Source organism: Artemia franciscana, chromosome 7 (assembly GCF_032884065.1).
Source record: "Artemia franciscana chromosome 7, ASM3288406v1, whole genome shotgun sequence".
NCBI classification, from domain to species: Eukaryota; Metazoa; Arthropoda; class Branchiopoda; order Anostraca; family Artemiidae; genus Artemia; species Artemia franciscana.
This window is the reverse complement of record NC_088869.1, coordinates 47,286,315-47,303,330: the sequence shown is the minus strand read 5'-3', so window position 1 is coordinate 47,303,330 and position 17,016 is coordinate 47,286,315. Positions and strand designations below refer to the sequence as shown.

At 34.1% G+C, this 17,016-nt stretch overlaps 1 protein-coding gene across 1 annotated transcript in view; it reads right to left on the bottom strand.

The window, feature by feature from the left end:
• Window positions 1-17,016, bottom strand: part of LOC136029706 (uncharacterized) — a gene marked incomplete in the record, with an annotated part of 113,871 nt that overhangs the window by 19,243 nt on the left and 77,612 nt on the right. Inside the window, 1 exon segment of the mRNA XM_065708209.1 lies at window positions 12,961-13,776. Coding sequence (XP_065564281.1) covers window positions 12,961-13,776 — 816 coding nt within the window.

Sequence of the window (17,016 nt, the reverse complement as noted above, 5' to 3'; positions counted from 1 at the left end):
TTCTAAGTCTTCAATCTATTTTCAAATAGGTACTGAAGTTGTTACGTAGGGTCAATGAAACAATCACAAAAAGCGTTGTAAGCACACCTGAAGATAATTTGGTCTAGAGGAGTTCAGCTGTTGCAGTTCAAAAGGCGTTAAAAGCAAAGAATAAATGGAACCCCAACCAAGTCATCGTTCCATATTTTTAATTCAAAAATTTTGATTATTTTTTGTCAATATTTTGAATTCAAAATTCAAAACAAGCCAGAGCTTGTTGGTTCCTTTTTCCTAGTTTCCTTGTTTTCTTCTTCTTCTCTTGGTTTGCTTTAACCGTGGGTATGATCTACGTGGTTTCCGGTCAAGCGAGTTTCCCAATGTCACTGGTTTATCAGCTTTATTGGGATACACTTATTTGACTTCTAACTGTTGTTATTTGTCATTTACGATAAGTTACTTTTCTTTGCTTACTTATTTAAACATTCAATTATGTTGAATAATCGAGCAGGAAAAATCCTTTTTTTTTATCTATTTGCTATCTTTTTTTAGTTCTCTGTATGAGGAAACCGAGAACTGAATCTAACTGAATGGCAAGCGGAGGGCTTCATTTACCATCAAAACTGGTTTGTGACAAGGGTGTGCTGTCGCCCCAGAATTGTTTATTGTGCCATAGACCGTGTCATGACTCGAGCAATCGATCAATTGCCCTTTAGCCTCCTATTTGGATATCAAGTCCTGAACGACATTGACCGACGTCCGCAACGACCTTGCACTTGTTACTGACTCGGCAAAAGTCGGGTATAATGTAAATTGGCAAAAAAAAAACAAAATAATGGCAGGCGAGTAATAACTAATAGCCCGGTACGGGATCCAGAGATCGAATCATGCTGCAGTAATGCACTGCAGGGCCGACGCAGGGACCTTAGTAGTCAAGAAGCGTCGTTAATCCGATACAATACAATACAATACAACTAATGGCCCTGAATTCGTTACAGTTTCCCGTCGTCAGAAGACTCAATGTTATCTGGGGATCACCCCACTTTTCTAGTCGCACAAAGAAGTGAATATGTAGCTCAAAAGTGAGCTCAGTCCTCCTCTACGCGGCTGAGACATGGCCTCTCGAATCAATCATCTTGAGCACGATAGACGCCTGTCAGATGAAACAACTCCGTCGAATCAAGGGGCTACGATAGGATGAATTTGTGAGTAATGAAAAGCTCCTTACCCTTACTCACATAGTTCCATTTTCAACACAATTTGCTTAGCAAACTCTCAGATGGTTTGGGCGTCTCCTTCGGATACCGCCAACAGCACCTGCTAGAATCATATATGACTCAGACACCACATCCCATCATTGGTTAGACCAAAGGAGTAGACTTCGGACCAGATGCAGGGATAGCCTTCAGAGGCTCCTCAACACGACCAACATTGATGCTGTCGAGGCTCCACTCATAGCAACAGATAGGTCTGGAGGAGCAAAGTTGCCGAGCTCTCTACGCCACATTCCATGCAGGAGGAGCCTTAAGTCAATTAAGTCAAGTCAAGTTTCTTAGTTCTCTTATGTTTAAGTCTTTCTTGCTCGGACAATAACTTAGAAATTTGAGTTCTTGGTATAAATAAAAAACAGTTTATTAAAAATTAAAAAAAAAATAAAGTCATGAAGAAGGAATCATCATTTTTTATCTATTCACTAGCTGTTGGGGTGGGGCTTGGTGGGGCGCTTCGCCCCCCCCAAGCCCTCCGCGCGCGTAAGTCGTTACGCGCCATATTAGTTACTCGCCATTGTAGTTGTGTCCCTGTGTCCCACCTGTGAATATATATATATATATATATATATATATATATATATATATATATATATATATATATATATATATAATATATATATATATATATATATATATATATATATATATATATATATACATATATATATATATATATATACATATATATATATATATATATATATATATATATATATATATATGTATATATATATATATATATATATATATATATATATATATATATATATATATATATATATATATATATATATGCATATATATATATATATATATATACATATATATATATATAAATATATATATATATATATATATATATATATATATATATATACATATATAATATATATATATAATATATATATATATATATATATATATATATATATATATATATATATATATATATATATATATATATATATATATATATATATATATATATATATATATATATGTATATATTTATATACCCCAACACCTAGTTGGTGGGGGGCTTCGCGCCCCCCCAAGCCCCCCGCGCGCGTAAGTCGTTACGCGCCATATTAGTTACTCGCCATTGTAGTTGTGTCCCTGTGTCCCACCTGTGAATATATATATATATCTATATATATAAAAATAAGTTGTCTGTGTGTGGATCTGTGGATGGATCAGGTGACGTCATGTTTGTCCGCATATGACGTCTGAATTATTTCACACTAATACAAAAGAAGAAAAAAACTAAAAAAGGTAAAAACTACAAAAAAAAACTAAAAAGAAAAAAAAACTAAAAAACTAAAAAAAACTAAAAAAAGGTAAAAATCTAATAACTAAAAAAAAACTGAAAAAAATAAAAAAAGGCAAAAACTACAAAAAAAAATAAAAACTAATAAAAAAACTAAAAAGCTAAAAAACTAAAAAAACTAAAAAAAACTAAAAAAAGGTAAAAACTAAAAAAACTAAAAACTAAAAAAGAAAAAAACTAAAAAAAAAGGAAAAACTGAAAAATAAAAGAGAAAAAGAAAACTAAAAAAATATGAATAAATATATATAAAAATAAGTTGTTTGTGGGTTATGTCTGTCTGTCTGTCTGTCGAGTGACGTCGTGTTTGTCCGCATATGACGTCTGAATTATTTCACACTAATACAAAAGAAGAAAAAAAAAACTAAAAAAGGTAAAAACTACAAAAAAAACTAAAAAGAAAAAAAACTAAAAAAGCTAAAAAACTAAAAAAGGTAAAAAACTAAAAACTAAAAAAAACTGAAAAAACTAAAAAGGCAAAAACTAAAAACTAATAAAAAAACTAAAAAAGCTAAAAAACTAAAAAAAGGTAAAAAACAAAAAAAAACTAAAAACTAAAAAAGAAAAAACTAAAAAAAAGGAAAAAACTGAAAAATAAGAGAAAAAGAAAACTAAAAAAATATTAATAAATATAAAAAATATAAATATAAATATAATATAAATTAGCAATCAACAAAGCACCGAGACACAAATGACGACCGGGACACAGGGAGTATAAATGACGACCAGGACATAAGTAAAAAAAAAAACTAAAAAACTAAAAAAATGGTAAAAACTACAAAAAAACTAAAAACTAATAAAAAAACTAAAAAATCTAAAAATCTAAATAAACTAAAAAAGAAAAAAAAGAAAAAAGGAAAAAAATAAAGGAGAAAAACAAAACTAAAAAAGCTAAAAAACTAAAAAAAACTAAAAAAGGTAAAAAACGAAAAACTAAAAAAAACTGAAAAAACTAAAAAAGGCAAAAACTAAAAAAAAAAACTAAAAACTAATAAAAAAACTAAAAAAGCTAAAAAACTAAAAAAACTAAAAAAACTAAAAAAAGGTAAAAAACAAAAAAAAAACTAAAAACTAAAAAAGAAAAAACTAAAAAAAAGGAAAAAAACTGAAAAATAAGAGAAAAAGAAAACTAAAAAAATATTAATAAATATAAAAAATATAAATATAAATATAATATAAATTAGCAATCAACAAAGCACCGAGACACAAATGACGACCGGGACACAGGGAGTATAAATGACGACCAGGACATAAGTAAAAAAAAAAACTAAAAAAACTAAAAAAAATGGTAAAAACTACAAAAAAACTAAAAACTAATAAAAAAACTAAAAAATCTAAAAATCTAAATAAACTAAAAAAGAAAAAAAAGAAAAAAGGAAAAAAATAAAGGAGAAAAACAAAACTAAAAAACGAACAAGGAATATAAATGACGCCCGGGACACTCAAAGAGAAATCACAGACTGGAACACCGGGACACAAATGACGACCGGGACACAGGGAATATAAATGACGACCGGGACACAGGGACATAACTACAAAGGGGACGCCGGGGTGCACAGGGGGATATATAAATGACGATGGCGACTCAGGGAATGGTCGATTAGCAATCACCATCAACAAAGCTCAAGGGCAATCATTAGAATCATGAGGTATAGATCTGAATACGGATTGTTTTCCCATGGACCATTATATGTTGCATGTTCAAGAGTCGGTAAACCTGACAATCTATTTATATGCACAGACAATGGGACAGCAAAGAATGTTGTATATTCGCAAGTTTTACGTAGTTAAAAACATATATATATATATATATATATATATATATATATATATATATATATATATATATATATATATATATATATATATATATATATATATATATATATATATATATATATATATATATCTATATTCACAGGTGGGACATAGGGACACAACTACAATGGCGTGTAACTAATATGGCGCGTAACGACTTACGCGCGCGGGGGGGGCTTGGGGGGGGCGCGAAGCGCCCCCACCAACTAGGTGTTGGGGTGGCGCGAAGCGCCACCCCAACAGCTAGTATATATATATATATATATATATATGTATATATATATACATATATACATATATATATATATATATATATATATATATATATATATATATATATATATATATACATATATATATATATATATATATATATATATATATATATATATATATATATATATATATATATATATATATATATATATATATATATATATATATATATATATATATATATATATATATATATATATATATATATATATGTAAACCGCGCAGTTAGATGAAGATCCACCTGGACAGCGAGAGTCAAAACATATCAAAACTGAAAATGATAGAGATGATGATTGGGTTTGGGATTTTGACTTGGATAAGGTCATCAATGCCTACCAGATTTTAGTTAAAAAAAAAGGTTCGGCGATGTGTATTTCATAGTGATACTGAAAAATTAAGAAGAAAAAGAAAACTAAAAAAGAAAAAAGGTAAAAAACTAAAAAAAAACTAAAAAGAAAAAAACTAAAAAAAAACTAAAAAATAAAAAAAAATAAAAAAAGAAAAAACCTAAAAAGAATAAACGTAAAAAAAAAGTAAAAAAAAAACTAAAAAGAAGGAAAAACTGAAAAAAGCTAAAAACTAAACAAAACAAAAAACTAAAAAAAACTGGGACTTGCACAAATATTTCAATATATTTTGACAATTGATTAGAGTAATTCGAAAACCTTAAAACAGATACCCAAATATTGAGGTTTATTATAAATTGTTGGAGCTTTAGCATGCTTGGCACGTAAAGATTTTTCAAAGTGTCAATGTTAGAATGGACATAGACGCGCGTAAGTCGTTACGCGCCATATTAGTTACTCGCCATTGTAGTTGTGTCCCTGTGTCTCACCTGTGAATATATATATATATATATATATATATATATATATATATATATATATATATATATATATATATATATATATATATATATATATATATATATATATATATTTTAACTACGTAAACTTGCGAATATACAACATTCTTTACTGTCACATTGTCTGTCCACATAAATAGATTGTCTAGTTTACCAACTCTTGAACATGCAACATAATAATTGTCCATGGGAAAACAATCCGTATTCAGATCTATACCGCATTTTTCTAACGATTGCCATTGAGCTTTGTTGATGGTGATTGCTAATCGAACATTCTCTGTGTCCCCGTCGTCATTTATATATCCCCCTGTGCCCCCGGCGTCCCCGTTGTAGTTGTGTCCCGGTCGTCATTTATATTCCCTGTGTCCCGGTCGTCATTTATGTCCCGGTATCCCAGTCTGTAATTTCTCTTTGAGTGTCCCGGTCGTCATTTATATTCCCTCTGTCCCGGTCGTCATTTGTGTCCCGGTGTCCCGGTCTGTAATTTCTCTTTGAGTGTCCCAGTGGTCATTTATATTCCCTGTGTCCCCGGTCGTCATTTGTGTACCGGTGTCCCGGTCTGTAGTGTCATCTTATAATGACGTCATATACAAAGCCTTATCTATATCTATATCTATATATATAAAAATAAGTTGTATGTCTGTCTGTGGATCAGGTGACGTCATGTTTCTGTGTCTACTGACGTCATGAAATTAGTTGTCGTCATTTTTGCTTTGACGGTGACGTCATTAACGGTATTTAAGACATTTGTTCACGGAAAAATGTTTAATTGTAAAATGACAGAAGAACCTACAATGGCAACAGCCGAGGAAGCTGCTCAAAGAGTTTATGCCAAAAAACTTGCTGCTGATAGAGAAAGTAAGAAAAGAAAGCGTTCCGAGGAATCACAAGAACAGCAAGAAAACAGGCTTGCGGCTAAAGAACGCCAAACCGCGCAGTTAGATGAAAATCCACCTGGACAGCGAGAGTCAAAACATATCAAAACTGAAAATGATAGCGATGATGATTGGGTTTGGGATTTTGACTTGGATAAGGTCATCAATGCCTACCAGATTTAAGTTAAAAAAACAAAGGTTCGTCGATATGTACTTCATAGTGACGCTGAAAAATAAAGAAGAAAAAGAAAACTGAAAAAAGAAAAAAGGTAAAAAACTAAAAAAAAAACTAAAAAGAAAAAACACTCAAAGAGAAATTACAGACCGGGACACAAATGACGACCGAGACAGAGGGAATATAAGTGACAACCGGGAACCTCAAAGAGAAATTACAGACTGGGACACCCGGACACAAATCACGACCGGGACACAGGGAATATAAATGACGACCGGGACACAGGGACACAACTACAACGGGGACGCCGAGGGCACAGGCGGGATATATAAATGACGACCGGGACACAGGGATTGTTCGAATAGAAATTACAGACCGGGACACCGGGACACAAATGACGACCGGGACACCGGGACACCGGGACACAGGGAATATAAATGACGACCGGGACACTCAAAGAGAAATTACAAACTGGGACACCGGGACACAAATGACGACCGGGACACAGGGAATATAAATGACGACCGGGACACAGGGACACATCATTAGAATAATGAGGTATAGATCTGAATACGGATTGTTTTTCCCATGGACAATTATATGTTGCATGTTCAAGAGTCAGTAAACCTGACAATCTATTTATATGCACAGACAATGGGACAGCGAAGAATGTTGTATATTCGCATGTTTTACGTAGTTAAAAACATATATTCATATCTATCTCTATTCACAGGTGGGACACAGGGACACAACTACAATGGCGCGTAACTAATATGGCGCGTAACGACTTACGCGCGCGGGGGGGCTTGGGGGGCGCGAAGCGCCCCACCAACTAGGTGTTGGGGTGGCACGAAGCGCCACCCAACAGCTAGTATATATATAAAAATAATTTGTCTGTCTGTGTGTCTGTCTGTGGATCAGGTGACGTCATGTTTCTGTGTTGACTGACGTCATGAAATTAATTGTCGTCATTTTTGCTTTGACGGTGACGTCATTCAAGATATTTAAGACATATGTTCACGTAGAAATCTATTAATGTTTAAGTTTACAATGACTGATGAACTTACCATGGCAAAAGCCGATGAAGATGCTCAAAGAGTCTATGCCAAAAAACTTGCTGCTGATAGAGAAAGTCAGAAAAGAAAGCGTGCCGAGGAATCAAAAGAACAGCAAGGAAACAGGCTTGAGGCTAAAGAACGCAAAACCGCGCAGTTAGATGAAGATCCACCTGGACAGCGAGAGTCAAAACATATCAAAACTGAAAATGATAGAGATGATGATTGGGTTTGGGATTTTGACTTGGATAAGGTCATCAATGCCTACCAGATTTTAGTTAAAAAAACAAAGGTTCGGCGATATGTATTTCATAGTGAAGCTGAAAAATAAAGAAGAAAAAGAAAACTGAAAAAAGAAAAAAGAAAAAATGTAAAAAACTAAATTGTGCGTACGTATGGCAAACAAACCTCTTCAGGATTTGGGAATGCCTTCACCTAACCGTATCGCTGTTGTTTCGACATGTGTAGAATTGGGTCGTGAACAAAGTTACAGTACGAGTGATCTATTGTCGTATGTACAAAATAAAACTTCCAAGTTAACGTCGGAACAAAAAGACATTTATGATACGATAATGCATTGTGTCGATAACAACGTTGGAGGAATTTTCTTTTTGGATGCGCCAGGAGGTACTGGTAAAACGTTTGTGATAAAACTGATTCTGGCATCAATTCGATCAAAAAATGATATAGCGTTGGCAATTGCGTCGTCCGGAATAGCTGCAACATTGCTGCCTGGTGGAAGAACTGCTCATTCCGCTTTGAAATTGCCTCTGAATTTGCATTCTACAGAAACTCCCACGTGCAATATTTCCAAATCATCTGGGATGGGTAAAGTATTGCAGCAATGCAAGCTTATTATTTGGGATGAGTGCACAATGGCACACAAAAAATCGCTCGAGGCTCTGGATCAATGCTTGAAAGATTTGAGAGGGAAGTGGAAACCCTTTGGCAGCACATTAATATTGCTTGCGGGGGATTTCAGGCAAACATTACCTATAATACCTAGATCAACTCCTGCAGACGAAATGAATGCTTGCCTGAAAAATTCTAATTTATGGGCACACGTAAAAATATTATAATTAACTACAAATATGGGTGTCCGATTGCAAAACGATGACTCTGGTCAAACATTTTCAGATCAATTGCTGGCAATTGGAAACGGAAAGCTCCCAGTAGACTCAATTTCAGGACATATACAACTACCTGCTGATTTCTATAAATGACGTCCAAAAATGAATTGATTGAAAAAGTATTTCCGAATATTATAAAAAATTATAAAAATAATAAATGGCTAAGTGAAAGAGCGATTCTCGCACCCAAAAATATAGACGTCCACGAAATCAACAATGTTGTTTTGACCAAGATTCGAGACCAGGCAGTCCTTTACAAGTCAGTCGACACAGTTTTGGAACCAAATGAAGCGGTTAATTATCCATCTGAATTTTTAAATTCCATAGATCTTTCAGGGTTTCCACCACACGTGCTACAACTAAAAACAGGCGTACCAATAATACTTTTAAAAAATATCAACCCACCAAAGCTTTGCAATGGCACGCGACTTGCCGCAAAAAAAAACAATGGAAAACCTAATAGAGGCCAGAATCTTGACAGGGCCTTTTGAGGGTAAGGCTGTTCTTATTCCTCGCATTCTCATGATTCCAACGGATCTGCCTTTTCAATTTAAAAGATTGCAATTCCCAATTCGATTAGCATTTGCAATCACCATTAACAAAGCTCAAGGTCAATCATTAGAAAAATGCGGTATAGATCTTAATACTGATTGTTTTTCCCATGGACAATTGTACGTTGCATGTTCGAGGGCCGGTAAACCTGACAATCTATTCATATGCAGCGACAATTGGACAGCGAAGAATGTTGTATATTCGCAAGTTTTACGCAGTTAATTTGTATTGTATCTATCTATCTATCTATCTATATAAAAACGAGTTGTGTGTATGCATGTTTGTTTGTTTGTAAAAAGAGCGTTTGCATATGACGTCATTATTAGTACATACGGCTTTGTATATGCACAGACAATGGGAAAGCCAAGAACGTTGTATATTCACAATTTTTACGTAGTTTAACTCCTGCAGACGAAATGAATGCTTGCCTGAAAAATTCTAATTTATGGGCACACGTAAAAATATTAAAATTAACTACAAATATGCGTGTCCGATTGCAAAACGATGAATGTGGTCAAACATTTTCAGATCAATTGCTGGCAATTGGAAACGGAAAGCTCCCAGTAGTGGGAAAGCCAAGAATGTTGTATTTTCGCAATTTTTACGTAGTTTGAAACACATATATAAATCTATCTATATTCACAGGTGGGACACAGGGACACAACTACAATGGCGCGTAACTAATATGGCGCGTAACGACTTACGCGCGGGGGGGGCTTGGGGGGGGTGCGAAGCGCCCCACCAACTAGGTGTTGGGGTGGCGCGAAGCGCCACCCCAACAGCTAGTATACTTATAATGACGTCAAATGCAAACCCACAAACAAACAAACATGCATATATACAATATATTTTTATATATATAGATACAGTTTCTTTTTTCTTTTTTTTTCTTTTTTAGTTTTTTCTTTTCTCAATTTTTTTCTTTTTTAGTTTTTCTTTTTTTTTAGTTTCTTCTTTTTATTGATTTGTTTTCTTCAATTTGTCAATGTCCATTCTAACATTGACACTTTGAAAAATCTTTACGTGCCAAGCATGCTAAAGCTCCAACAATTTATAATAAACCTCAATTTTTGGGTATCTGTTTTAAGGTTTTCGAATTACTTTAATCAATTTTCAAAATATATTGAAATATTTGTGCAAGTCCCAGTTTTTTTAGTTTTTTGTTTTGTTTCGTTTTTAGCTTTTTTCAGTTTTTCCTTCTTTTTAGTTTTTTACCTTTTTTTATTTTTTTACGTTTATTCTTTTTAGGTTTTTTCTTTTTTTTATTTTTTTTTATTTTTTTTATTTTTTTTATTTTTTTTATTTTTTTAGTTTTTTTTAGTTTTTTTCTTTTTAGTTTTTTTTTAGTTTTTACCTTTTTTCTTTTTTAGTTTTCTTTTTCTTCTTAATTTTTCAGTATCACTATGAAATACACATCGCCGAACCTTTGTTTTTTTAACTAAAATCTGGTAGGCATTGATGACCTTATCCAAGTCAAAATCCCAAACCCAATCATCATCGCTATCATTTTCAGTTTTGATGCGTTTTGACTCTCGCTGTCCAGGTGAATTTTCATCTAACTGCGCGGTTTTGCGTTCTTTAGCCGCAAGCCTTTTGGCATTAACCCTTTGAGCAGATCCCTCGGCTGTTTCTTCTGCCATTGTAGGATTTATACTAGAATTTATCTTTGAATTAACTATTAGCTTCCTCGGCTGTTTCTTCTGCCCCTTTTAAAATCTATACTAAAAATTCCTCTTCACGTGCCAAGCTTGTTAAAGCTCAACAATTTATAATAAACCCAGTTTTTACTGGGAATTTCGGTTGTTTCTTCTGTCATTTTAATATCTATACTAAAAATTCCTCTTCACGTGCCAAGCTTGCTAAAGCTCAACAATTTATAATAAACCTCAAATTTTAAGTATCTATTTTAAGGTTTTTGAATTACTTTAATCTATTGTCAAAATATTTATGCAATTCCCAGTTTTTACATTTTGGTTTGTTTTCTTTTTCTTCTTTATTTTTCAGACGTCATATGCAAACCCTAAACACAAAAATACATACAACATATTTTTATATATATAGAAGATATAGTCTGGCGTAACAGACAAAGTGTAACAGACATAACACACATACAACTTATTTTTATATATATAGATAGATAGATTGATTGATTAACAATGCTTCTTGACTACAAAGGCTCTTGGATCGGCCCTGAGACAGCTGGGCCAAACTCAAGGTGCCGGATCTCCAATATGGCTACTTTCTTACTAGGTTACACATTTTCATATATGTACCCATGTTCACACAATTATGTTCATATGCAATTATGCATTCATATGCAATGATGTTCCAAATCCGCCTGAGACTCAAATCAAATGTAAAACATTAAGCTGAATTTCAGCACTGAAAACTCCCAATCCAAACTTAACTAAGAAGTTAAAAACTAACCCAAAAAGGCTATTGAGTTGCGCATCCAATAAAGACCCCAAAAGAACCCAAATTCTCAATTTTAATTTGTATTTATAACTGAACCAAGTAACAGTTATCCTACATCCTTCTTATCATGGTGGTAGCGTCAGATGACACTTTGTAAAGAACGTAGTACAGAAACTGGAAATTTAAATACATGTTTCGAATAAAACTAGTAAGTGTGGATGTCCTGTGGTGGCGCAGTGGATTTGACCTTAGCTTAGTAATACGGGACCCAGAGATCGAATCACGCTGCAGGAATGCACTGCAGGGCCGACGCAGGGGACCTTAGTTGTCAAGAAGCGTCGTAAGCTGCCAGTAGAAGCTGATTCGAGGATGGTCACTGTTATTTCCGTTAATATTAATGGTAAAAATGTATTGCTAAAATAAGTTTATGCATATTATTCCGTGGTAATGTTTTCAACTCACTCTGTGGTGACAAACTCGTATGTGAAAAATTAGAAAAAAAAGGCTGTTAATTTTTACCTCAATTTAAATACCTGTATTACAATTTAACATGTGGTAGTGTGGGTTGATCTTTGCTTAAGGATACAGAGCCCAAAGTTTAATCCCATCTGCCACAGGGTCGATGTGGAAGGGTTCGATTAGATAAACACAAACCTTACAACATTAACGAATGATGGGTGATGCACTCGTTACTGTTCCCATAACTTCATTTGATTACAATTTAAACGATCAGGATAGAATGGATGCAACTACTACCGCTAACGTCTCATCATAACACCAAGCTGCCTGACGCAAACACAGCTACACGCGCTCCTTCTCTACCCAAAACATATCTGAAGTTTTTAACTCCAATCCGTCGCAAACAACTCAGAATGGGGAAATGGAGTAAATTAGGCAAAAACAATTCAGTTTAGTAGAGAAAGACCCAATTGAGTTGAATGTTCTATTTTTAATCAGGTTAAATCCTATTCTTTGAATTTCCTGTCATAGGTATTAACGCATAGGCTTATAGTTTTCTTTTATTGAACATTTATCCACGAAACTTGCTTATAATCCCCGAAACTCCCCTTTGACTGCACAATCTACCACGTTCTGCTTCCTTTTGGCAATGCCCGGTAAATTATAAAGAGAACACGCGTTATTTCAGTAAATGTAGGCCTTTCGAACATTTATCTGTCAAATCTCTTTATAAGACCCGAAACCCCCTTTGATTCTACAGTGTCCTTACGTTCTGCTTCCTTTGGCAATGCCTGGTAAATTCTAGAAAGATATCCAACTATTTCCGTAAATGTAGGTCTTTCGTTTGCATCGACTCGAAGGCATTTTTTAGCAATGTCGTATAATTCAATAGAATTTTTATCTTTAGGGATATTAGCCTCAAAAATTTGCATGTCAATTGATTTTTCAGGAGTGTAACTTATTACTTTTACCTGTTCTAGTGGACAGTGGCAGGTAATTTCGGCTAAAACCACTCCAAATGAATATACATCACTCGATGTGCCGTATTCTCCGCCTGAAAAAACTTCTGGAGCTACTCTAGGAAAGTCTTGAATTTCCCCATACTTGCCTTTTTTGTCTTTATCTGGGATAACATATCCTGACATTAAGTCGGAAACTATAGCAGTGTCATCTTCTTTAAGGAGGATATTCTCTATGCTCAAATTTCTTTTGATAATATTGCTATTGCTCATATGTTTCATACCAGAAGCAACATCCCTTGCGATTGATATGCGAGTGTTGATTGACAGTTTTCTGTCTATGAGGTTGTCTCTGAGGCTTCCTTTGGATGGATAGTCGTAGACGTGCTGTGGACCTTCCCAAATTGTACTCAAAGAAGTGGTGCCCAAATATTTCACAATATTTTTATGTTTTAATCTTTGCAGCAGCACCGCCTCTTGGTCAAAAGCATTTCCGTCACATCCAGTAAATTCCTTTATCATCACCGAAGTCGAACCTTTGTACAGGGCCTTGTAAGTTTTTAACTCAATCATGTTCGTCAAACTTTCTATATCGGAAAAATCACTCGGATCTAACTGTGCAATATCTTTAACAGACATAATAATATACTTTAACTAAGCTTATGTGCTTTGCCCTCATGAATTAAGTTGCTCTCTTGAACTGTATGTTTTGTTGTAATTTAAAAAATTATGCTAAAAATTAACGAGATATGTGTTAAATCTTTCGAAACAACTACAAAGCAGAATATATTTGCATTTTGCAGACTATCAGCTCGATTCCTAAAACAGTAATTATAGCCTATAGGAAAAAACTACTGTTTGAACTAAATAATTTTTTTCATTGGTATTTTTCTTTACTTTTTATTATATACTTTTATATTTTGAAAGAAGGGGGGGGATTGACTATTACAAGTAATCAGTTGCTTGGTAGAGTAGGATTTTCTAGGATTCTCAGGTTTAGGCAGAAAGAAATTAAATATCTCAGCTCCAATAAAAAAGTGTATCTGTAAGTGAAAAAAAAATAACGCATAAAAAAAAATCATGTAAGTAAAGAGTGTTAAGAAAATAAAGTAAAAGAATTAGTAAAAAGTAGATAATTTCAATAGTAAATAATATTGAATTATATAATAAAAACTAAAGAGAAATACCAATGAAAAAAATTATTTAGTTCAAACAGTAGTTTTTTCCTATAGGCTATAATTACTGTTTTAGGAATCGAGCTGATAGTCTGCAAAATGCAAATATATTCTGCTTAGTAGTTGTTTCGAAAGATTTAACACATATCTCGTTAATTTTTAGCATAATTTTTTAAATTACAACAAAACATACAGTTCAAGAAAGCAACTTAATTCATGAGGGCAAAGCACATAAGCTTAGTTAAAGTATATTATTATGTCTGTTAAAGATATTGCACAGTTAGATTCGAGTGATTTTTCCGATGTAGAAAGTTTGACGAACATGATTGAGTTAAAAACTTACAAGGCCCTGTACAAAGGCTCGACTTCGGTGATGATAAAGGAATTTACTGGATGTGACGGAAATGCTTTTGACCAAGAGGCGGTGCTGCTGCAAAGATTAAAACATAAAAATATTGTGAAATATTTGGGCACCACTTCTTTGAGTACAATTTGGGAAGGTCCACAGCACGTCTACGACTATCCATCCAAAGGAAGCCTCAGAGACAACCTCATAGACAGAAAACTGTCAATCAACACTCGCATATCAATCGCAAGGGATGTTGCTTCTGGTATGAAACATATGAGCAATAGCAATATTATCAAAAGAAATTTGAGCATAGAGAATATCCTCCTTAAAGAAGATGACACTGCTATAGTTTCCGACTTAATGTCAGCATATGTTATCCCAGATAAAGACAAAAAAGGCAAGTATGGGGAAATTCAAGACTTTCCTAGAGTAGCCCCAGAAGTTTTTTCAGGCGGAGAATACGGCACATCGAGTGATGTATATTCATTTGGAGTGGTTTTAGCCGAAATTACCTGCCACTGTCCATTAGAACAGGTAAAAGTAATAAGTTACACTCCTGAAAAATCAATTGACACGCAAATTTTTGAGGCTAATATCCCTAAAGATAAAAATTCTATTGAATTATACAACATTGCTAAAAAATGCCTTCGAGTCGATGCAAACGAAAGACCTTCATTTACGGAAATAGTTGGATATCTCTCTAAAATTTACCAGGCATTGCCAAAGGAAGAAGAACGTAAGGACATTGTAGAATCAAAGGGGGTTTCGGGTCTTATAAACAGATTCAATAGATAAATGTTCCAAAAAGCAGATTACAAGCCTTTGTGTTAATCTAGCTCCTTAGCTCTGAAGCGAAATTGGACGGGAGGGGGATTGAAACTAATTAACAGAGAAGAACAGAGAGAGAGGGAGGGGGATTGGAACCAATTAACAGAGAGAGACAGAGAGATACTTTTATTATACACAAGCTATTGGTGTGGCGCTTCGCGCTACACCAACGCGCCACATCGATTGCTAATCGAATATTCCCTGTGTCCCCGTCGTCATTTATATATTCCCCCTGTGCCCCCCACCCCGGCGTCCCCGTTGTAGTTGTGTCCCTGTGTCCCGGTCGTCATTTAAATTCCCTGTGTACGGGGGTCCCGGTCGTCATTTTTGTCTCGGTGTCCCGGTCTGTAATTTCTCTTTGAGTGTCCCGGTCGTCATTTATATTCCCTGTGTCCCGGTCGTCATTTGTGTCGCGGTGTCCCGGTCTGTAATTTCTCTTTAAGTGTCCCGGTCGTCATTTATATTCCCTGTGTCCCGGTCGTCATTTGTGTCCCGGTCTGTAACGTCATCTTATAATGACGTCATATACAAAGTCTTATATACTGATTATGACGTCATATGCAAACCCTCTTTTTACAAAAAAAACATACAAAAGAACAAACATGCATACAAATTATTTTTGTATATATGGATATCATCAATATACAGAAGAACCCCATCATCCACCATCATCCACTTTAGAAAGTCAAAGACTTGTTAGAAGTGGCTTTTGAACATTCAATGAGCAACAGTACCGACTTCATTAACAAAAAAAAAAAAAACTTTGGGCCGCGTATCCCCAAACAGAGAATAACCCACAGTACTGCCGCAGGTTAAATTGTAATACAGGTATCTGAGTTTGAGATAAAAAATGACGGCCTATTTTTTCTAGTTTTTTATATAAACCCTTAAAAGTTTCGTTTTTACAGGTGCTTATTCATCGAATTTTCCGTACCGGCTTTCAATTTGTAATCAAATGAGCATTCTCTAGAATTGTCTGTTGTTATGTTTGTTCCTATATTAGTTAATGTGTTTAGTCACGTGCACGTTCCTCGTTTCATTCTTTTGTTCATCAGAGGGTTAGTTCCTTTGTTCCTCCTCGTGTTTGTTCCTGTGATTATTACAGTATTCCATCGCTTTTGCGTTCTTGTATCTTATTAAGTAAAAAAAAATCAAGTTTTCAACTTAAAGTAAGGAGCAACATCAAAACTTGAAACATCAATAATTTATTATTTATATGAGGGGAGTTGCCACCCCCTCAATGCCTCACTCATTACGCTCAAGTTTTTTTTAGAACATTCAAAAAAGCTTATTACTTTAATTAAACGGCCCTTGTGTTTCAGGGTTCGTTCTCAAAGAATTGAGACAAAAAAATAAATTTTACCGTAAAGAGCGAGCTATTGACGAGGAGACAGCCCCTTGTATACATAATAATTTCTGTTCGTTTTTAGTCTTGATGTTGTTCATTAATCTAAGTTGAAAAACTTTTTTTATTATTATTTTATTATTTAAGAATTAACGACGCTTCTTGACTA